Here is a 21,598-nt window from a genome sequence, read left to right on the forward strand (position 1 = left end):
AAGTGTGTTACTTTCTCTCATGTTTCTGTTGATTTGACATAGGTTTATCAGTTAAAGGTGTGACATAAAACAAATCTTAAGCTGGGTCCAACACTTGATCCAGATAACACCAGACACTGGCTACTGTAAATTGCCATGTTGTTGAAAGGGACAAATTTGCTTTGTTATAGAATCCATTCTGATCATACTCAGAAACTAGGAAAGCTTCAAGTATAATCAATTTTCATCAATTGAATCGATATCAATTGAATCGATTCTTAAACTTGGAACCCAAACATGTTAATAACTTTTGGAATCACATTTTTGTAACTCAAGGTGCGTCTGATGATGGTGTTCAATGTGGAACCAAACAGGCAAATAAAAGCAGAAAAAAGAAAGCACCAACAATTGAAGGAAACAAAGTGAATGTGAATGTCCACACGAAACAAGTGGCTTAGCTTTTAAGATTAACTAATGCCACAATTGAATTTATCATCCTCCTCTTAGCATTAGCAATTAAAAGTACACCGCTTTTCTTTGGAACTGATACAATTTGAAGAAAAATCCAAACCGAACCAATTGTGTAAAATGCTAAAGAAACCAGAGCAATTGAACAGAAAATTGAGTAAAAGTACTGCTGAATAGTGAATAATATAGTCCTATTAATAAACAAGGAGAAACACAGACATTAGTTTTACAACTCAACACCAATTTATTTATGATTTAAAATCATTAGTTTCTATTCTTAGCGAATCTTTGACTTAATAACTACACATGGCCTATATTTTTCAATCTACTCACGATGTCGAAGATCCTTATTGTAGTATGATTTTACGACTGCAAGTGATGCACAATAGTTTTATATCAGCTTGATTGTATGACTGCATGTAAGGGAGGAGAACCATTGGCTTCAGTGATTCAGTTAGGTCCTCAATATAAAGGTTAGCCTGATCCCCAAGAGAAAGAAAATAGTTGAAAGTTTCAATATTCCGAATAACACATGCAATATAAGCCACCGGTGCTTCCTTTGGCTGGCCATTACAACCATCATTGTTAACTGATTTGTATCTACCCTCAGATCCCTCATTAGCGCCTTTACAATAATTTTCACCATTTTCAAGTTCACATTTTGGAGAGAGGCCTTTGCTAATTGAATCCATATTCCTCTGGTTCAAAAGAATCGTAATTACACGAACAAGATGTGGCAGGCAAACTGGATCATATATCACATCTGCACCCAAACTGAAATAATAATATTAATATAATAAAAATGACATCTGCATAAATGTTAAAGAACAGTATAAGAAACAATGCTTTGTTCCAAAGGATATACAACAATTTAAAGTTCAATTCTCACATAACATCGGGCATGATATCTTGTAGTTGGCTTTCTGATGCAGATTCCCATGGCAGATACAAGCATTTTACCTGATATGTAAATCAAAGCACATCATACAGTAGTAGAACAATGACACATACAATTCAGATTATCTTTTCCTCAATGACTATACAAGTGCACATGCATTGCTTAAAATGATGCAGATCCAATCTACACCAGATATCATTGAATTTAATATTTATATTTGTTTATCAACATAGATACAGAATCTGAACAAAAGGAGAAATTAAAATGTCAAAAAGATGAAAGTTGATCTTCCATGAAAAAATCCACAATCATAGTAAGAGCTACCCACTAGAGTATAAACTACTGACAGTATGATATGGGGATGAGGTTAAAAAGTAGAGTAAGTGCATCAATGCTCTGCAGAAAGACGAGTAGACAACTCAAGAACTAAACACTAGAAATATTTATTTACAATTTAGCAAAATGGTAAGTATGATTCACAAATTGAGAGATGAATGCTGAGAGAGTATTGAATTTTATGAATACAAAAACAAAAACCCAAACCCAGTCTATGCAAGCAAAGACTCACCGCGCTTGTATCTTCATTTCTTTGTGCCGTGCCAGTTTCAACATTTAGGTTGTTCAACTCCAAATTAAACTTCATGTTAGCTAAAGTTGAAAGGTCACCATCACTTAGTATCACCTGTTAAAAAACACTGGAACTATTCATTGTTGACTAGATTTAACTACAATAGTATCACCAAATATCAGGCATACTAGTACGGTGTTGGTGGAAACATTAAGTGGAGGTCCAACTTTGCCAATATCTGATGTTCATTGGACACCTCCTTTTAGTGGTTTCTATAAGCTTAATGTTGACGCAGCAGGTCCGATAGAGGGTGATAAGTGGGGTATTGGTGTTGTGGTGAGAGATAATGAAGGTGTTGTGGTTGGTGCTAGTTCTTGGCAAGTTTTTTCATTACCAGATTCAGAGGTTGCAGAAGCCTTAGCTATGCGGAAGGGTTTGGAATTTGCAAAAGACATGTCTTTTCTGAATCTTATAGCAGAATCAGATGCTTCTAATGTGGTTTCAGCATTGAATACTCACCAACAATCTTCCAACTATGTTGGCTCTATTATTCGAGATTGCATTAGTTTTAAGGGTAGTTTTCGTAGTTTAAATTTTTTGCATGTTAGGCGTGAAGCCAACCAAGCTGCTCATTATTTAGCTAAATATGCTCTTAAGAATTTAGACTGTATATGGGTCGAAGAAACTCCGCCTTGTATTTCTGCGGTCTTGGCATTTGATTTATTGCCAGACTTTCGTTAATGAAATTATTTTTAACGTAAAAAAAAAAAAATATCAGGCATATAAAAAATCCAGTGCACCTTTCACTCCTTTAATTCTCACTTTGTTCTAAAGCATAATAAAGCAAACATAGTTTAAGAGCATAATTGCCTTTGTGTTCAATACGTTTTACACAGAAGAGTCATCAGGTATTGTTTGCTATACCTTAGAAGCTTTCACATGAGCTAGACACAATCCAACTAAGCCAACTCCAGAGCCAATCTGTTTCAAACTGTACGTAAGTGCAACATGGTATAATAAGAACAGCTGAAAGCCCGTTTTAGTGCAATAAATGAAATACTAAACGTTTACGAATAGACATGAAAGTTTCAACAATAACAGTTTGCAAAGGACAAAATCGCTTCTAAGAGCTTCTCTAGTACGTGGAGATAAACACATAACTGTCACATGCAAAGACTATTCATGATTCGTTAATTTTAAAAGGGCTACAAGATTCAACAAACTCCTAAAAACATAACTTACCTCAAAGCACACTTTATTAGAAAATATTTCTGGATGAGAAAGTATTAACTCGGACAAAAACAGACTTGATGGCCATATTGAGCATCTGCACAACCAAACCAAAACTAACTTTCAGAAGGTAGTGTGAGCTTCACAACTTATAAGTATACCAACACACACATGGCATCTGCATATTTAGGAGAAGAAATATTAGAAACAAACTACAAAGAGATCCCAGCAAATGTTCAAACAATTAGCATTGTTGAATTCATTCATATAAGATGTATTCCTGAGAAGCTAGAGTACATATTATCATTTAGTCTACTGACTGCTGCATGCATGTTAAACTCAAAACACCAGACAAGCAGGATTTAAAGATAGAAACCAACAATCAAACATTACAATACACAAACAAACAAACAAACAAACAAGCGTTGTATGGGGAAACTACCCTCACACTCAACAAATTCACAATCAGCAGAAAGATGACAACCCTGAAATGCTGTATACTAAATGAAAAGCTTTTTTAGATATTAAATACGAGCTTACCCAGTATCACCTTCAAGCATGTTTATAGAGCACTGTAATGGAAAATTCAGCACACTTGAGTGCAAACATGTTTGTAGTTCAGAGCAACCTAGCAATACAATTTACCAACAAAAGGTAAGCCAAACGATCTAAGTTAAACTCCCTCCACTCCAAAATCTTTGGTGATTTTATTTTAGCATAATTTTTTTTTTTTAAAACACAAATGGTGTTTTGGAAATCTACGATATAATTGACATTTATTTTCTAACTAAACGCTTAAAGTATTAATGCTCTTTGCATTGGAAAATGACAATTTGTAAAACAATTATTGGTAAAATTAAGGGTAATTCAATTTTAATACAAATATACATCAACTAAATGATTTCTTAATAATATGTGTATAAAAACCTTAAACTACCAAAGACATGGAATGGAGGGAGTAATAATTAAATAGAGAAACATAATCTAATAATGATTTACCATGAGGAAAAAGAAATGAAATTCTTTTGCAGATTCTTGAATCTCTTTTGTCTAAATTATCATCCTATTAGGGAAAGAAAAAAAAGGGAAAAAGAAAAATCTCAAAACTATAACCAAGCAAGCATGTGGCAGCTAGAAAAAGGGAAGGTTAAAGAAAGTTGATAGAATAAACCTGAAATGATGTAACGTATTGAGCATAGAGTTGGTAAAATTGGTCCAAGACGGAGCCATGATCAGACTCAACTTGAGTGATAAGCTTCTTAAGAAAATTCTTCAAGTAAGGTGCATAAAAATCAGTCTGCATGCATTAAGATTAGAAGTAATTGAAAGATTTTAACAATCATATGGAAAATGAAAAACACAAAGTATAGAAGATAATTGAAATTTACAGGTGTGGAAAGACAATGGTCTAAGATGAATTGTTGAACTTGTTCCGTAATTGAGCCTTCACCGCACGCCCTAAATTGAAATTGCATAAACTAAGCTTAAAATGCAGGCAGTTAAATAAATATATTTGTTAACGAAAGCAGAAAGAGAAGAGAGAAAGTGTACTTGGAATGGGAGATTAAGCAGTCGGAAGGTTCCATAGCTAGAATAGCAGAGAGAAGATACCGGCAACAAGGGAGAGAGGGATCCAGTGCTTGCTCCGTAGCCATGCTTCCAAACTCCACCGCGATTTTGGTTCAACGTTAGTTATTACGGCGGCGTTTCCACATCACTTCAAATTTGGGCTCATGTTGTCTCAACATCATATGGGCCTCCTTTAAATTTGAGAATTTCTTTTCCCACCCTCCTTGGTTCTGTCTGTGAGTAGTTTTTTTGTCAATAGTAGTAGTTAGTTACTAGTTACTAGTTAGAGAATTCCACTATTTAAACTTCTTTAACATTGTGGTTGATTGCTTTTAACTTTTAAGGAAATCAATATTAACTTTCTTCTTAATCATTAAACGCCTAGTGTGTAGTTATGACCGTTCTCATGTTACTATAGATAGAATAATAACACGCGAGTTTTCACTTGCGATTCTGTATTCCTATCATATGATATTTGCAGAGTACATTAGACTCTCTAATCTATTGTCACCGCTCTGTATTCCTATCAGGCATTTTCCATGCATAGATTTTGAAGGAAAAGAAATTAAAAATAGAACATAAATGTCCTTATCATAGACATGTGAACCATGAAGCCTCCTGAATGTATTAATGTACAAATTCTTTAACATCATCACACGGACAATGTTACCATGTCAATTTGACATTAGTGATTTCGTAACAAGTACTTGACTGTCATTCAAAGATACAATCTGATATTGCTTTCACCATACAATACAAGCACATAAAGAATAAAATCAATTTCGCTAAAACACTAAACAAATTATTTAGAACTTGAGCTTGAGAAGGAATGGCATTTTGTCTGAGAAAGGAGGGTCAGAGTATTTTCCAGTGAGAATCTGTGATGCAACATATTGATTTGCAGTCTCAGTGTAATGAATTCCATCCCAGTTGATATACTCAGAACTGTCATTACAACCTTTTGCTGTAATTGTGGTTCCATTGAAGGTCTTTGTGTTCCCACAAGTCACTCTACTGTCATAGTTCAATGGTGGACCTCCATATCCACAACATGCCATAATAGGTTGTTCAAACCCTGCAAATATATAAATATTACAAATTTAACAACTCTTGGAAAAGTTATTTATACAAAGAGTTTAATTTTGATGCACTCTTCGTGTAAAAAAGTTTTATCGTGTCAACAAATCACAATCAATCATACGTGTGTGACTTTAGAAGCAGTTATGATTAAAATCAAATGTGATGATTATAATTTATTGACAACATAAAAATCTTTACACCGACGATGTATATGTATAAAATCATAATACAAACTCTAAAGGAAAAACCCGTGAAAAAGATAAATGTAATATGCCAAGTTACTAACCGTATCTAGAATAATTTGCAATGAGGTTTGATTTTATAGTGAAGATATCAACATATGTGACATTTGAATCTGGATATTGACCCTGCAATTTACTACACAGAGCATGAAGTTGTAGGTTAAAGGTTTTAGCAGCTTGGTTATGCCCACTAACGCATCCTAGTTCATCAAGCTTTGATGGATCAGTTCCAAATTTGGCTACATTCTGAGCCAAGCATCCCAGAGGACCTGTATTGTGTATCCAGAAATATCTAGCCCCCTCATCATATAGTCTCTATCAAACAATAAAACAAAGAATGAGAATTCTTTTATGTTAATCGTTTTAATATATTTGAATAGTATTATGCCAAAAATAAACAAAATGAAAGCAGATGATTTGACACCAACCTTAATTCCAGATTCAAATTCTAAAAGAATTGTTGGAATGGAGGCAAGTACTTGGTCCAAAGTTTTTGAATAAAATGCACCAGCAAGATCATTCTGGCCAATGTCAAACATGTATAATCCTTTCTCAAAAATATCTTCGCTCGGGACATACTTATCGAATTTTCTACCTGAAATGCTTGAAAGAGTGAATGAGATTTGCAGCAAAAAAAGTTGTTCTGTTAAAAAATTCAAAACTAAATTAGTGGTAGAAGATACCTTTTCCTGCAAGCAATTCAAGAGCGCGAGCTTTGAACTTGAGGAACTGAGACACCTGAATCCCAAAGGAGAAAGGGCAGAGGGATGATGCAGTGGCTGGAAGGATAGTTGAACCAGCTGCTGCAAAGTTACAACCTTTCCTAAAATTTGGCAAACCCAATGAATCCAAATATGCATTTAAGAATGGCAAATCCAATGCATCCACTGCAAACAACAACCAAGACAACATCATTAGGAAAATGAAAAGCAGAAAAAATGCAAACTTTTTAATTTACGGAGATTTAGTTGTTACTAAGAAAATCAATGATGAGACGGCCATCAGAGTATCTCCCTGACGGTAGATGAAAGTAAGTGTGTCCATTTGGTGGGTAAAGGCTTTCAAAACCAGCGGTAACAAGGGTGCCGGTGTCAGAATTTGAATCACCAAAGTTGAAAACTGCTGGAAAATCTAAATGGATGGATTCGGCACAAGGTAATAAGAATATGGTAGTGATTATGCAAATTATACATATGATGGTGGCCATGGCTAATTAATTGATTATTTGTTACTGCAAGTATGTGTTTTAAGCCTTCCAGGGTTTGCTTGTTTTTGAAACATAGATCTGCTGTACAGTTAGCTATCCATTATTTTTCTATCTAACAATTGATGTTTCTTTGTATGTTTGGTGGGTCATACTTGTAGTGCAAGCAAGTCATTGTTATAAGTTTATTGATTCAACAACATTGCACTATTTGGATGGTCTCACCTTGTCGCATGACTCACTTTTAAAACCTGATCTAGAGAGAACCAAGATTCCTTTGTCCAAATTATTATACTTACCTAAACTCCTATCATATGTCCTTATTTATGTTATGATATTTAGAAAAGCATTGTTGATTACACAACAACAACCAAGTTTTATTCCATTAAGTAGGATCAGCTACATGTATCAAATTACACCATAATATTATATCATAAATCATATTTACAAATTTATTTATATCTTATTTAAATATGTTTTTGGTCCTACAAATACATTTTACTTTTATTTTTTATTTTTTAAGGAACATATTTACTTTTAGTCCTGTAAAAAAAATACATTAATTCTTGCAAATATACAATTTTTTGTAAGAAGTTAAACTAGCCCAATCAAATTGAAAGTATTGGTCCTTGATGTTTTTTAGTCCTTGTAAAATTTGTTCATGTTGAAATTTACCAATTTATAATGTGTGTAATATTCATTTTAGTCATTATGTTTGGAAGGACTAAAATCAAATGTTCTACATATGAAGTCAATTACAATGTAAAATATATTTCAGGAACTAAAAGATACACAGAGGGCCAAAAAGAAGAAAAAAAAAAGTTGCAAGGACAAAAAACATATTTCTTTTACTGGAAAACAATATTTAAACCTTTATTTTAAAAAAAACAAAGTTATTTAAACCTTTATATTTATAATTATTAACTCACAATTAATATTAATAATCTATAAAAGGCAGATAAATAGTTATTTATGAAGTTTAAAAACTATAATTTAAAGTGATAAATATAAAATAAAAATTATACTTAGGAAGTCAACAATGAGACGGCCATCACATGCCCTTCCATTTGGAGTTTTGAAGTAGTTCTGTCCATAAGGTGGAACAAGCTGAAAGCCCAACCCAACTGTAAGTTCACCTGTGTCCGAATTTGAATCACCTAAGTTGAAAACTGCTGGAAAATTGAACTCAACTGAATTTGCCACTTCCAAACATGTGCAAAATAACACAACATGAATAATAATAAGCACATTATTATTCTTGGAATCACCCGCCATGGCCCTTAGTTTGAAAGTATGAGATGAGTTGGAAGTACCAACTATCAACCAAATTAAGTGGCGGATACGTACCAACTTACTTTTTTTGATGGTAAATAATTCTATGCCTTTTATATTTATACTATACTATATATGAATATGATGCTCAAGGAGTTGCTTTTAATAGCTAACGTGAAGTTTCGCCCTCAAAAAAAAAAAAAAATAGCTAACGTGAAGTTTCAAAGAAAGAACAACATCTAAACAAGGAAAACCTTGCTTTGAGATGGTGGAAAAGCAACTGAATCACATAAGAAAAAAGTTCCTTGTCGTTTTGAATAAAGATATTAATTAATGCAAGCTAGTTGAGTACTTGAGGACAAATCTTTCTCTTAATATACACATAGACTGGTGTAGCACTAAAATTTGTCCTTTTGAGCTGTACCCTAAAAAATTACTAATCTATCTCTTAAGCACTATTACACAAGCAAGAAGATGAATTTTTCTTGACGGATTGCACGCTTGTGTCTTGACTTGCATCTCCACGTGATCGTATTGCTTCACATAGCATTCTTATGTTACACTCTCAGCTTTTAGGTTATGGTTGGGACTTTTGGAAGAGAAGGAGAGGACTTTAAAATAAAAGGAAAAGGAAGGAAGACTTTATATTTCTCCGTAGTACAAAATCTCTTTAAGAGTAATGATATTTTGACATCTATTTGATGACAACTTTGTTGACAACCTTGTTTTTCTCTCTTCTTATTGGTCAAAAACAATGGAGAGAGAAAAAGGAAGAGAGAGGATAACAATATCATGTGAGTATGAGAGAGAAAATTGTCCAAAAGTTGTCAAAAAGTGATTGTCAAAATATCATTTCTCTCTCTTTAATAATAAGGGGCCTTGCCCCCTACCATTCATCCGAAAAAGAATAATCTCTTGTTAAATATGTTTTTGGTTCCTATAAAATTGGGAACTTCTAAGTTAAATATGTTTTTGGTTCCTATAAAATTGGGAACTTCTAAGTTTAGTCCTTACTTAATTTTAATAGGTTTTTTTAGTGCCTACAAAAAAAAAATACTTCTAATTTTAGTCCTTGTTACAACAAAGTTTGTTTAATTATCCTTAAACTCTCAAATTTTTGAACGATTTTTTTGACATAAGTTTAGAACACTGTGAAAGGTTCATTTACTAAAATTTAATTTTTTCTAACATAAAACGAATAAAATATGAATTTTTAAAACGGCTGAAGTTAAAGAATTAACAAAATCTGGACGTAGAAATCAAATTTTGAGACAATTTTTTGCAGAGAATCTTTTAGTAATGTTCTTAACACGTCAGCAAAAACTTGTTAAAAAACTCAAGAGTTTAAGCATAAATTAAACAAATTTGAATTGAGGAGGGACTAATACTGAATACCAAATTTTTTTTAGGGACTAAAAGTACTATTAAAATTAAGTAAGGACTAAACTTAAAAGGTCCCTTTTCTCAAAAAAAAAAAAAACTTAAAAGGTCCCAATTTTATAGGGATCAAAAATATATTTAACGCATCTCTTTAATATGGCAAAATTCAAAAAAAAAATATTGTAGTGTTTTGTAAAGGTTCAATAAATTGTTTAAATATTTTTACATTTTATTTGAGAGTTTAGAAGGAAAGAGAACAAGAAAATTGAAGAAATAAATTAAAGGGTTAATTATGTTTCTAGTCCCTATAAAATAGCGACCTTGTAAGTTTAGTCCCTACTTAATTTTAATAGCATTTTTAGTCCCTATAAAAAAAAATTTACTTATAATTTTAGTCCCTGCTAAAACAAAGTTTGATTAATTATCCTTAAACTCTTAAATTTTTGAACGATTTTTTTGAGACAAGATTAGAACACTATGAAAGGTTCGTTTACTAAAATTTAGAATTTTCTGACATGAAATGAATTAAATATGAATTTTTTAAAACGACAAAAGTTAAAGATAAAAAGTAATAAAATCTGGATGTAGAAATCAAATTTTGCGATAATTTTTTGCGGACGAACTTTTAGTAATGTTCTAAACATGTCTGCAAAAAATTGTTCAAAAATTTAAGAGTTTAAGCATAAATTAAACAAATTTGAATTGAGTAGAGACTAATACTCAGTGCAGAAAAACAAAATTAGGGACTAAAAATGCTATTAAAATTAAGTAGGGACTAAACTTACAAGGTCGCTATTTTATAGGGACTAGAAACATAATTAACCCTAAATTAAATGACAGCCGACAAAAGCCTTCAAAGAGGTCATTTATCTTATTTTATCTTTGTTTTAAAAAAAAAATTATGTCCTTTTAATAAGTTTATTAATTATGTGCCTATTTTGTTATTGAGGTGCCAAGCCCAAATCACAAATTATATTTTTTTATTAATTTTAATTAAAAATAAAAATGCCAACTAAAATCATAGTTATTCATCTTCGTCAACCTTTGTTATTCAAACCTTCATCCATATCATCTTCTTCAAAAGAGTTTTATAAAAAAATATAAATAATTAAAAATTAAATCTAACAACCTGCTTAAGTAATATGAATAACTTTGTTACTATTTTTTTTTATAAAAATATTTTTATTATTATTGTTATATTAGATTTTGTACTTGTATTAAAGTATAAATTTGCCAAACTTTTTTGAATAATTTGAGTTCATTAACCTATATTAGTTTTTTTTTAATATTTAAATAGGTTATTATAAAATAGAATTGAAATATGATATCATATAAAATCATGTTATTTGTCATGTTAAATCTCAATGAAATTTAATCACATTGTTCTGTTAATTTCATAACATATCAAACTTTAAAAAAATTCAAATCTTAATGAGTATGGGAGGTAAAGACTTACAAAGTACCCTTTGCCTTGAATTTTTCAAAATAAATGACGCAACTATTTAAAAAAGACCGCAAATTTTTGGAGCTAAACATCCCTTCAAAGAAAAGCAAAGAATCTCTTGCAAAGGATTCCAATATTTCACTTACTTGCAAGTTTAAACTTGTCTATTCTTATAGCAAGCTGTGGGATTAATCATCTACTCCTCATTGACACACCGCATCACCCATTCACATTTTCTTTTTCAATCTCATTAGTAAAACTCAAGCAAATGGATCAAAAAGATTTGCATCTTGAACATGTGAGCATATGCTATAAGCTCTATGATTTCATCATGAAAGTACTGTCTGCACAAGCATTGAAGACAGTGACTTTAGGGAGATCTTCAAATTACGGTTCAAGCTCAATTGGGGTGCCAAAATCAAATGTTGCACAAAGAGGTTCTAGATCCACTAGAGCAGACAGAATGGTTCGGGCTGTGACACCATGTGTAGGTGTAACAAGCAATGAGCTTCTAAAATCTCAAAATTTATTTGGTGATAATTGTCTTTATCCTCAAACACAACATGTTGAAGAAAAGAATAATTTGTGCAGAAACATTGTTGATAAGGCAGAGGAGATGGTTTTAACAAGCACGAAGAAAAGAAATAAAGTACTTCCATAAATAAAATTAGATGGATCTCATGAAGAATTAATGTCCAAAACCTCTTCATTTCAATCAATGATGAAAGTTTGTTATAATCTCAATAAGGGTTTTAAGCAGTGGTCGTAACAACTATTGTAGTCTCATTGCTATACTTGATATTGTGGAAAATCATTGCCAATTCAACAATGTCGCTTCAATTACGGCTGCGTTGTGATTTTAGCAAAATAAAAAATTGTTATGTCGCGACTGAAATCAATGTGCGTTTGCATAAAGTGTGTGTTTGATTCTACATTTGCACGTGTTCTTGCCAATCTAGAATCAAACAAGTGGTATACATTAATATATCATTTGTATATAGCCACACATAATATAGCCATCACACAATTTAGTATGTTTGATTATGACATTTTCACTGTGATACCAAACATAGTCTTAATTCAATAGTAGATTCTTAATGCTTGTTCAAAAAAATAGTCGATTCTTAATTTATTTTTGTTCAAGTGTCTTATTTTAAGTTAAAATATTTGTATTTTCAATTTGAAGTTTCAACTCGCTACATCCGCTATTATCTTTTAAAGGCTAGAAAATATTTAAATGAAATTATTAAGTTTAGATCAAATTTTATTTTTTAGACATTTTCTTAAATCAGTGTAATCGATTTCATTTAATATTTTTTTTTCAACTAATAATAAAGTCAATCAAGTTGATTTTCGTTGAGATAAGTATTAGTTTTAGTTTTGATAATTGTAGAATTTGAGTCCTTTTTATTAAGTTAATTTTTTTTTTTTTTGGAGATGATGAACTTGTTTATCCATGATCATGAGTCCATGAAGAATAGTATTAATGCTCTGTTTTAGGTACACCCTCCGGTTATTATTACAAGGAAAAAACTACTTTTTAGATTCATTCATTAAATGATGTATGTGGTTTTTATTATAGATCATATAGATCATTTAATGAATGAATCTAAAAAGTAATTTTTTGCTTATAATAGTGACCGGAGGGTGTAAGCAGTAAAAAAAAAAACAAATTGTTGTAAATAGAAAGTCTAGTAAGATGTTGGCAGCAATAGTACACTGACTGAACAAGTTGATTTAATTAAGGCTTAATTGCACTTTTGGCACCCTAACTTTCCAAAAGTTGCGGTTATGGTCCCCTAACTAATTTAAATACAAAATAGCTGACTAAGTATTGAATCTTTGGCAGTTTTGGCCCTCTGGTCCATTTTTGACTTGGTCGTTGATGACGTGGCACCCAGACCCCTTATGTTTGGTGCCACGTGGATATTATTTATTTTTAAATCTTGCAGGCATTTTTAAATGGGAGAAATTAAAAAAAATGGAAGAAATTAAAAAAAAAAAGGAAAAAGAAAATAGACCTCCAATTTTTTTTTTTAAAAAAAGGAGACTAACACTTTTCTTTTGCGGCAGCAGCAAAATCATAGATCAAAACTCCATTTTACCAAGAACAACACAAAACCTTCAAGAACACTATGGACCAAAATTCCAGAAATAACAGAATCAAGCGTAAAAAATTGGAGGCTAACACTTCAATAAGTCAATACGGTGCGTTTAACTGTTAACATCTCTTCTCCATCTCTCTCGCCACCATTTCTCAGTTGTACTCCATACCCAACTCGATCTCTCTGCTTCGATTCAATTCAATTCTCCACAAAACCATCACAATCACCTTCAATCTATGTTCCCTCAATTCACAACAAGAATCGATCGATACAAAAGAACACTGAATGAACAAAATCACCATAGCTAGGGTTCGTTCGAGTTAATCGAACAACATTCACAGAACTGGGGGCGAATCAGTCCCGGCTTCACGGAATCCCCGCGGCTTCATCACCGCAGGGACTCTGGTTCTTTTTCCGTTTCTACAATGTGCCACGTGTCCGCACTCTAGCTAATCTTTCCGATTCTGTTACCGTAAGCCGCTACGCTTCCGATCTTAACCCTTCCGTTTCTCTTCCTCCGTCGCCGGTCATGGAATCCGCCGTTAACAGAGCAATCTCCTCCGCTGCTACTAATCCAATTCCTCCGCCTCTCGAAGAGCCTGAATACCATGCTCGTTACCTCATTGTTAAACACTCATGGCGTGGACGCTATAAAACGGATTCTATGCATTTCTAGCGTCTCTGTTATTACGCTTGATCCTTCTACTCTTGCAGTTACGAATTTCTACGATGTTGCTACTGATTTTGAAAATTGAAAGAACACTAAGAACACTATGATGTTGCTACTGATTTTAAAAAAATTGGAGGTCTATTTTTTAATTTCTTTCATTTTTTTTAATCTCTCCAATTTAAAAATGCCTGCAAGATTTTAAAAAATAAATAAATAAATAATATCCACGTGGCACCAAACATAAGGGGTCTGGGTGCCACGTCATCAACAACCAAGTCAAAAATGGACCGGGGGCCAAAAATGGACTTAGGGGGTTGTTTTGTATTTAAATTAGTTAGGGGGTCATAACCGCAACTTTTGGAAAGATAGGGGCCAAAAGTGCAATTAAGCCTTTAATTAATTCATTGAAAAACGTGACAAAAGCAAGATAAGTTTTGATTGGTTGTCATGGCTGAAAAGTGAAGGTCAATGGTTGCTGGATCTGGGTGCTTGGTTTGGTTTGGGACTAATCACTCGTGCTCTAACAGTATTTTTCCTTCATCTTTCGTCTCATCTACTTCCCAACAAAGATCAGTAGTACTGTCAATTTTTCCCCCTAAAAATAGAAATATGTCTCAACAACAGCTGAACCTGAGTTCTACCACAAACATAGATGTACAAATGGTGGATAATTCTCCTCCCATGACGCTTCCCAGCTTTGGTGATTATCATCAGATAGATGACAAAGTTCTTGAAAACATTGTTTATGATGCTCTTGTCTTTGCCACTCTCAATGGTCTTCTTGTTGGGGATAAATCTGTTGAGGTCAATATTCCACTGCTGCTTTTTTACTTTACTTTGTTTTCATTAGTACATAAAATTGCATGTGTTGTTTGTTACTTGTCACACTTTATCTACTTAATTTACTGTCATTCACATTTTTCAGTCAAATACTAACAAATTCACAGCAGCTAGTTCTGTTGTCGGGTCAATTTTGGATAGTCCCAGCCCAGGAAAATCAAGCCAGTTTTGGATAAAAACATTGTCAAGTATCTTTCTTGGGATCTAGGAATAAAAAAGGGATCAAGTCAGGTCAAACCTTTCCATAGGATATTCTTTTACCCGAAAAACAAAGTTTTCAAATTTCTAAAGTAATCACAACTAGTAGTACAATACATGTTCATCTGAAATAAAAAAACATAGGGGAAATAGTCACTTTCGTCCTTGAATGAGTGACGAGTAGTCATAATAGTCCCTCAATATATCGAAATAGCAAAATAGTCCCTGATTGTGCACTTTGTTAGTCAAAATACTCATTGATATTAAAATATTTCGTTAATATTGTCATATTAGTCCTTCAATAGACTTACTTATTGTCATATTAGTCATTATACTTACTTACTTATTGTCATTTTAGTCCTTATATCAAAAGAGTTATTGTGAGTATTTAGGGGTTATTTAAGCTTTAGGGACTATTTTGACTAACAAAGTGGACAATCAGGGACTATTTTGGAATTTTGATACATTGAAGGACTATTGTGACTACTTGCTACACATTTAAGGACCAAAGTGATTGTTACCCAAAAACATAGGATTAGCGTTGTTGTCAGGTCCATTTTGGATAAGTAAAGACTGAAAAATGGTAAACCCATTTTATTAGTTAGAGCCAAAATGATCATGTGTTTATTATTTTTATGCAAATAAGTGTCCTTGAGAACTTATTAAAGAGCCAAACATATTCCCTAAGAAAAAAACAAGCGCCTCACATACAACTAAAAAAATGATATTTTTAAGGGTTAAATATGTTTTTGGTCCCTATAAATATGTCAACTTTTCGTTTTAGTCCCTCTAAAAAATTTCTTCAACTTTTAGTCCCTCAAAAATTTTCAATCTTCACTTTTGGTCCCTCCTTTAAAGTAAAATCATATGTAGAATTCATATTTTTGAATAAAATTTTGCAGAAAGTTCATAATATTATAAGAATCTCTCCTAAAAAAAATTAGAATTTTTTAACAAAACATGAATTTAATATGAATTTTTGTATTTTTTAATGTTAAAAATTCATATTTAATTTGTGTTTTGTTGAAAAATTCTAATTTTTTTTTGGAATTTTTTTTTGGATATTTTACACATTTCTGCACAATTTCATTAAAAAATACAAAAATTAAATTAAAAATAGGGACCAAAAGTAGTGATTGAAAATTTTATAGGGACTAAAAGTTGAAGGAAAATTTTAGAGGGACTAAAACAAAAAGTTGGTATATTTATAGGGACCAAAATCATATTTAACCCTATTTTTAAATTTCAACACAGTTTTTATATTTTTATTTACTGACAAGGCTCCAGGGCACAAGGATTCCAAATTAAAAAAATTAATTATTTTGAATTTCTAATGTATAGAATGCAACAAATTTGCATTAAAACTTATCATTTAAAGTCCTTGAAAATGTCCTAAAGACACTCGTTGTAAGACCTTAATAATTACTTAAAAATATTATTGATCAGAAGCTCAAAAGAAGCAAGAGGCGCAAATGGGTTTGATAGTTGTGTACTAGACTATGAAAAGAACTAAGGAGGGGATGATTGAAAATGCTGACTTGTACCATGATATAAATGTGCCCTAGAGTCGAGGAGTATTGTTTAAAAAATTCATAATAGAAAATAAGTCAAATTGTCTAGAAGTCCTAGCTCAACTGGCAAATGCCGAAATTGCAAGGCCGGATGTCATGACCCGGGTTCGAACCCAGGACCTCACAGTAGTGTGTGAGTTTATTTTCCAACGGATTACCACTTCATCTAAAACCAAAAAAAAAAAAAAAGTCAAATTACTGTCAACGTAATAATTATTACATCACAATGTTTTAGCATTTTATTTTAGTAAAGTTGAAATTATGAATGAGGGATGTTATTTGAACAACTCTTTCTTTGGACAACTTTTTGGACAACTAAAATTTACAAACAAATTTAGTTGGAATGTAAGTTTGAGAGATAAAGTTGTCACAAAAGTTGTCAAAAATTGATTGTTCAAATATCATTTCTCATTATGAATTGCATTAATGTGAATAGTGAGTGTGAATATTTTTGTTTGGAATTATAGAGATCAGGAAGAGTTCCTGGTGTAGGGTTGGTGCATCTCCCATTTTCCTTACTACCTCCCCCTCTTCCTGAAACTCATTGGAAACAAGCTTGTGATTTGGCACCTTTATTCAATGAACTTGTTGATCGTGTTAGCTTGGATGGAAAATTTCTCCAACAATCCCTCTCCAAGTAAGCTATTTTTTTGCCAGATTGAGTTTGGCTATGCTTTAATTGGACATAATTTGTATCTGTTCATCTCAATGCAGAACTAAGAAAGCAGATGAGTTTACCTCTAGACTTTTAGATATTCATGCCAAAATGCTTGAGATGAACAAAAAAGAGGTAATTATGTATTAATTATACTACAAGGTTTAGTACCACAAATGTTTACTATCAAGAGCTTATGAATAAGCTATTTCAATAACAAAAGATAAAATAAAGTCAAATTGTTAATTTATAATCTGTTTTCTTAAGCTATCCTAGAGCTTATGGAAATAAGATAAAAACAATTTATGAACATGTCGTAAGTTGTTTCGTAAGTTCTTCTAAACAGTACCACAAATGTTTATGCCGGTAGATAAGCTCAAATAAGCCAATCCATAAAGGAAATACTAATTTCTTTTTCTTGCCATGACTTTAATAGGAAATACGGATGGGATTATTTCGTTCAGATTACATGCTTGATGAAAAGACTAAGTCACTTTTGCAAATTGAGATGAACACTATTTCCACTTCATTTTCTGGTGTTGGTGTTGTTATGACTGAACTTCACAGGTCAGCGCCGCTGCTATGGGTTTTGAGGCCTTTGTTTAATTGAAGCATTGGATTTATTCAAGTTTTGTCTGTTGATATAAATGTACATATATTTAGAGTCTGTTTGGTTTGGCAGTGGGAAAGCCAAACTCATGTCTAAAAGAGCTACTTTCGTGGAAATAGAGAAGATTTGTTTCATAGCTTTCACGGTACCGTGATTCCTTGCCGCACGTTTGAAAAATACAACGCCACTCCAAACACATGCTTAGTGGGGGGAAATTGAAGTTTGTAATACATATGTAGAAATCAAAGTATAATCAGATGTCACAAACTAGGTGCTTAGATAGATATCAGTGTATGTTTATCCACGGTGAAATAATTCATATGAACTCTGATTATGGTATATCTTAATTTTAAAGAAAATTTACTACGAAGAGATACACCATTATATTAGTTGCTAATTTTTCAGGAACATACTTTCTCACTATGGAAAATTGCTTGGACTAGATTCCGAAAGGGTTCCTGTCAATACTGCCGACGGTCGGTATGCGGAGGCATTAGCTAAAGCTTGGAAGGAGTATAATAAACCTAGGTCAGTTTTGGGGAAAATTTTCCTTTTCGATTTCTTTTGCTGCTGCTTTTTGTTTTATGCTTTATATTTTTGAATGGATCCATGCAGGGCTGTGATTATCGTTGTGGTTCAGGGTGAAGAACGAAACATGTATGACCAGCATTTTGTGTCTGCAATTCTAAGAGAGAAATATCCTTTTCTTAGTGGTTACTATTATTTGAGTTCAAAAGGAATAAACGTTCGTTTTTACTATCTAGCAAAGCAAACTCTTTGATTTGTATAATTAGGGCTATCAAATGTGATATCCAAGGATTGAAAGGGTTGTTTGTTGTATAGAAAACAACTATAATTTTATACTTCAGCACATATTTGTGTTGTTAGTGTTTTTATCCTTAACTTTGTGACACGCATCATATTACAACCATACGGAAAACATTGGCGGAAATTAATCAAGAAGGAGAAATTCTGCCAGATGGAACACTTTCTGTGTATGTAGCCCTAGCCTTGACTACCTATCTGCTATAATTTTGTGGTTTAATCATATTTTTGTATCTAACTGTATAGAAATATAATGTCATGCCACTTGCAGGGATGGACAAGCAGTCGCAATCGTTTACTTCCGAGCTGGCTATACACCAGTTGACTATCCTTCGGAATCAGTGAGTGACTCAAATTCGGTTTTTTGCTACTCGTAGTAACTGTATTTTCCAACACAGAAACATGTGCTTTCACCTGATTTAACTCCTTCTTGTACATGTAGCTTTTTTCACTTGAAACTAACAAGATCTGATGTAATTAGTAACATGTTTCATGCTCAAGTTTCATTATCTTTTTAGTTTTAGTGAGCCGTGTACCTATACGATGAGCTCTTACAGTTTGCTCAATATATAGGAATGGAGAGCTAGGCTACTCATAGAACAATCTTCTGCTATCAAATGCCCTAACATATCTTATCATTTGGTTGGCACAAAAAAGATTCAACAGGAACTGGCAAGGCCCAATGTTCTTGAAAGGTATCTTCTAATTAATATTTTCCGTTTCTTCCATGCTTATTTCATCCTCTATGCTTTGGAAGTAGTAGATCAATTCGTACATACTTGATAGATAAGCCATTATTAATTAGTTAAATCAAATGTACTAAACTAGTATGAGAAATGCTAGGAACACTCTCTCTAATACTTACTCTTTTATTGGGTGAAACCCATGTGGGTCTCACCACTTTATGCGGGATGCATTTTCAAAGTGTGGAACCACATGAGTTTCACCCTATAAGAGAGTGAGTATTAGAGAGAGTCTTAGAAAGAGAGTGTCCATAGCACTCCTCAAACTAGTCTTGTCGGTGCGCGGGGATACATTCGTCGAAAAAAATCTGTTTGACATCCCCCTCCCCCTCCCCTCTCTTTTGCGTTTATTTCTTAGAAAACATTTGTTCCATGGCTAATTTGTACACTTTTGCTAATCATAGTTTGTTTCTTTAGCTGACATCTCTTCACTAAATCCTTGAGAAAAACTGTAAGCAGGTTCTTTGAAAACAAAGAGGATATTGCGAAACTGCGTAAATGCTTTGCAGGGTTGTGGAGTTTGGAGGATTCAGATATTGTTAATGAAGCAATTGAGAAGCCAGAGTTATTTGTGATGAAACCCCAAAGAGAAGGAGGAGGTCTTTTACCTCTCTGACATTGTTGAAAAAAATAAGAGGGAAGAAAAGTTATCTGATAAATGTAATTACTTTTTCAGGAAACAATATTTATGGCGATGATCTTAGGGAGACCCTTAAAAGATTACAGAAACCAGGTTCTCAAGAAGATGCTGCTTACATACTTATGCAGAGGATATTTCCAGCTAACACGGCGTCAATTTTGATGCGTAATGGCTTATTGCATAAAGATCATGTCATTTCAGAATTTGGGATATTCAGTACTTATTTAAGGTAACATTGCTTAGCTAAATGTTAATCACATTTTTGTGCTTGAATTTGTGAACCGGATGACATCCACGTATGACTGGATTTGCAGGAATAAGGATAAGGTTATTGTGAATAGTGAAAGTGGCTATATGGTACGTACAAAACCATCATTATCTGATGAAGGTGGGGTTTTGCCTGGTTTTGGAGTAATAGATAGTGTATACCTCACATGATGAAACCAACTCATTGAATTATGAGGCTAAAAAAAAGGGGAGAAAAAGAGGAGAAACTATGTTGTTTCTTTTACTTTCTCCCATGACATATGTTTACAATCTGTTTCTTCTACTCAAAGAAACAGCGACCTGTTTGATTCTACCAATAAAAGATTGATGAATGGTTCTAACCTGTTTGTTCATCTGATGTAAAGACTTTTAAGTTCTAATCTTGGCATTTCTTATGCTACGATTAGCTTGTTAAAAAATGGATGGAAATTTTGTTTATTAGACATTTTACTTGGACCCAACGGCCAACACATTTCATATGAGAAAAAATACAAAGGGTGTTGCTAACTTCTAACAATTACCATCAGAAAGTTGTTGTTCCCACTTTTGAGATTGCTAAAAAAACTTACCCGACGGCAGTTCACTGCCGATATGCCTTGTTCCGCGGCAGTTAACTGTCGATGTGACATTTTTTTAAGCGTAGATCTGGTGGCAATTAACTGCCGATGGGGGTAAAGGTGTAATTTTTCTGGTGTTTCATTGCAAATGTTGAAGCGGGAACAACAACTTTCTTACTTTCATGCCTTATAGTGGTTCTCATAAAATATATTGGTTATATTTTATGGGAAATGCAATTGCCGGACCCTATCAATAAAAAACTTCTAAAATATGAAATAGCAACCCCGTAATCAACTTTATCCTCCTACATGTTTGTTTTACTGCATCCACTTCATTCAGAGTACAGCTTGAACTCCACAAGCTCAATTACCTAGTGAATGACTTATATGATGTTATTGTTGAGGGCTTTTCGTCTATACAACTAAAGTCTGAGAGAATACACATAATATTTAGCTTTGAAAAAAATTGGCAAAAAAAATGCTTTGAAAAAAATACCATTTTTCATTACATAAAGCATGCCCAATATAGATGGCAAATTGTTGGTAGTTGATGATAACCTTGGATTACGATCCTCTGAAATGG

At 32.8% G+C, this 21,598-nt stretch overlaps 3 protein-coding genes across 4 annotated transcripts; 1 reads left to right on the forward strand and 2 right to left on the reverse strand.

The window, feature by feature from the left end:
- Positions 1-600: 600 nt before the first annotated feature.
- On the reverse strand, positions 601-4,810 carry LOC146911440 (S-adenosyl-L-methionine-dependent methyltransferases superfamily protein). The gene is made up of 10 exons (XM_085724781.1): positions 4,695-4,810; positions 4,532-4,601; positions 4,315-4,440; positions 4,143-4,206; positions 3,684-3,771; positions 3,156-3,240; positions 2,838-2,894; positions 1,914-2,027; positions 1,337-1,407; positions 601-1,221 (listed from the first exon to the last, which is right to left on the reverse strand). The coding sequence occupies exons 1-10, from the start codon at positions 4,796-4,798 to the stop codon at positions 795-797; spliced, it is 1,206 nt and encodes a 401-aa protein (XP_085580907.1). The 5' UTR covers positions 4,799-4,810; the 3' UTR covers positions 601-794.
- A 504-nt stretch (positions 4,811-5,314) lies between these two features.
- Positions 5,315-8,856, reverse strand: LOC146911441 (GDSL esterase/lipase At1g54790-like). 2 transcript variants are annotated; one of them, XM_085724779.1, is made up of 5 exons: positions 8,264-8,856; positions 6,718-6,921; positions 6,463-6,629; positions 6,079-6,349; positions 5,315-5,787 (listed from the first exon to the last, which is right to left on the reverse strand). In XM_085724779.1, exons 1-5 carry the CDS (start codon positions 8,511-8,513, stop codon positions 5,519-5,521), a joined length of 1,161 nt encoding a protein of 386 aa, XP_085580905.1. In that variant the 5' UTR covers positions 8,514-8,856; the 3' UTR covers positions 5,315-5,518. The 2 variants fall into 2 exon arrangements, with proteins under 2 accessions (XP_085580905.1, XP_085580906.1); XM_085724780.1 differs by having other exon boundaries at positions 7,010-8,645.
- Positions 8,857-14,533: 5,677 nt separating this feature from the next.
- Positions 14,534-20,899, forward strand: LOC146911442 (glutathione synthetase, chloroplastic-like). Its single transcript, XM_085724805.1, has 12 exons — positions 14,534-14,913; positions 17,186-17,355; positions 17,433-17,508; positions 17,810-17,940; positions 18,389-18,511; positions 18,599-18,679; positions 18,898-18,978; positions 19,080-19,149; positions 19,382-19,503; positions 20,011-20,150; positions 20,228-20,420; positions 20,506-20,899. The coding sequence occupies exons 1-12, from the start codon at positions 14,578-14,580 to the stop codon at positions 20,627-20,629; spliced, it is 1,647 nt and encodes a 548-aa protein (XP_085580931.1). The 5' UTR covers positions 14,534-14,577; the 3' UTR covers positions 20,630-20,899.
- The last annotated feature ends 699 nt before the right edge of the window (positions 20,900-21,598 follow it).

Source organism: Medicago sativa, chromosome 7, assembly GCF_051527215.1.
Source record: "Medicago sativa cultivar Bolivia chromosome 7, Bolivia_mono, whole genome shotgun sequence".
Lineage (NCBI taxonomy): Eukaryota > Viridiplantae > Streptophyta > Magnoliopsida > Fabales > Fabaceae > Medicago > Medicago sativa.

Excerpts from the sequence above, each read along its gene's own strand:
- LOC146911441 (XM_085724779.1), bottom strand. The coding sequence starts at position 8,513 with ATGGCGGGTGATTCCAAGAATAATAATGTGCTTATTATTATTCATGTT. Across the intron at positions 6,922-8,263 it reads TCTCATTGTTGACTTCCTAA|TGGATGCATTGGATTTGCCA; the intron begins GTATAATTTTTA and ends TGTTGTTTGCAG. Across the intron at positions 6,630-6,717 it reads TGAATTGCTTGCAGGAAAAG|GTAGAAAATTCGATAAGTAT; the intron begins GTATCTTCTACC and ends CAAGCATTTCAG.
- LOC146911440 (XM_085724781.1), bottom strand. The coding sequence starts at position 4,798 with ATGGCTACGGAGCAAGCACTGGATCCCTCTCTCCCTTGTTGCCGGTAT. Across the intron at positions 3,772-4,142 it reads TTCATTTCTTTTTCCTCATG|GTTGCTCTGAACTACAAACA; the intron begins GTAAATCATTAT and ends TTGTATTGCTAG. Across the intron at positions 3,241-3,683 it reads ATGCTTGAAGGTGATACTGG|ATGCTCAATATGGCCATCAA; the intron begins GTAAGCTCGTAT and ends TTGGTTGTGCAG.
- LOC146911442 (XM_085724805.1), top strand. The coding sequence starts at position 14,578 with ATGGTTGCTGGATCTGGGTGCTTGGTTTGGTTTGGGACTAATCACTCG. Across the intron at positions 17,356-17,432 it reads CTCCAACAATCCCTCTCCAA|AACTAAGAAAGCAGATGAGT; the intron begins GTAAGCTATTTT and ends ATCTCAATGCAG. Across the intron at positions 17,941-18,388 it reads GTTATGACTGAACTTCACAG|GAACATACTTTCTCACTATG; the intron begins GTCAGCGCCGCT and ends CTAATTTTTCAG.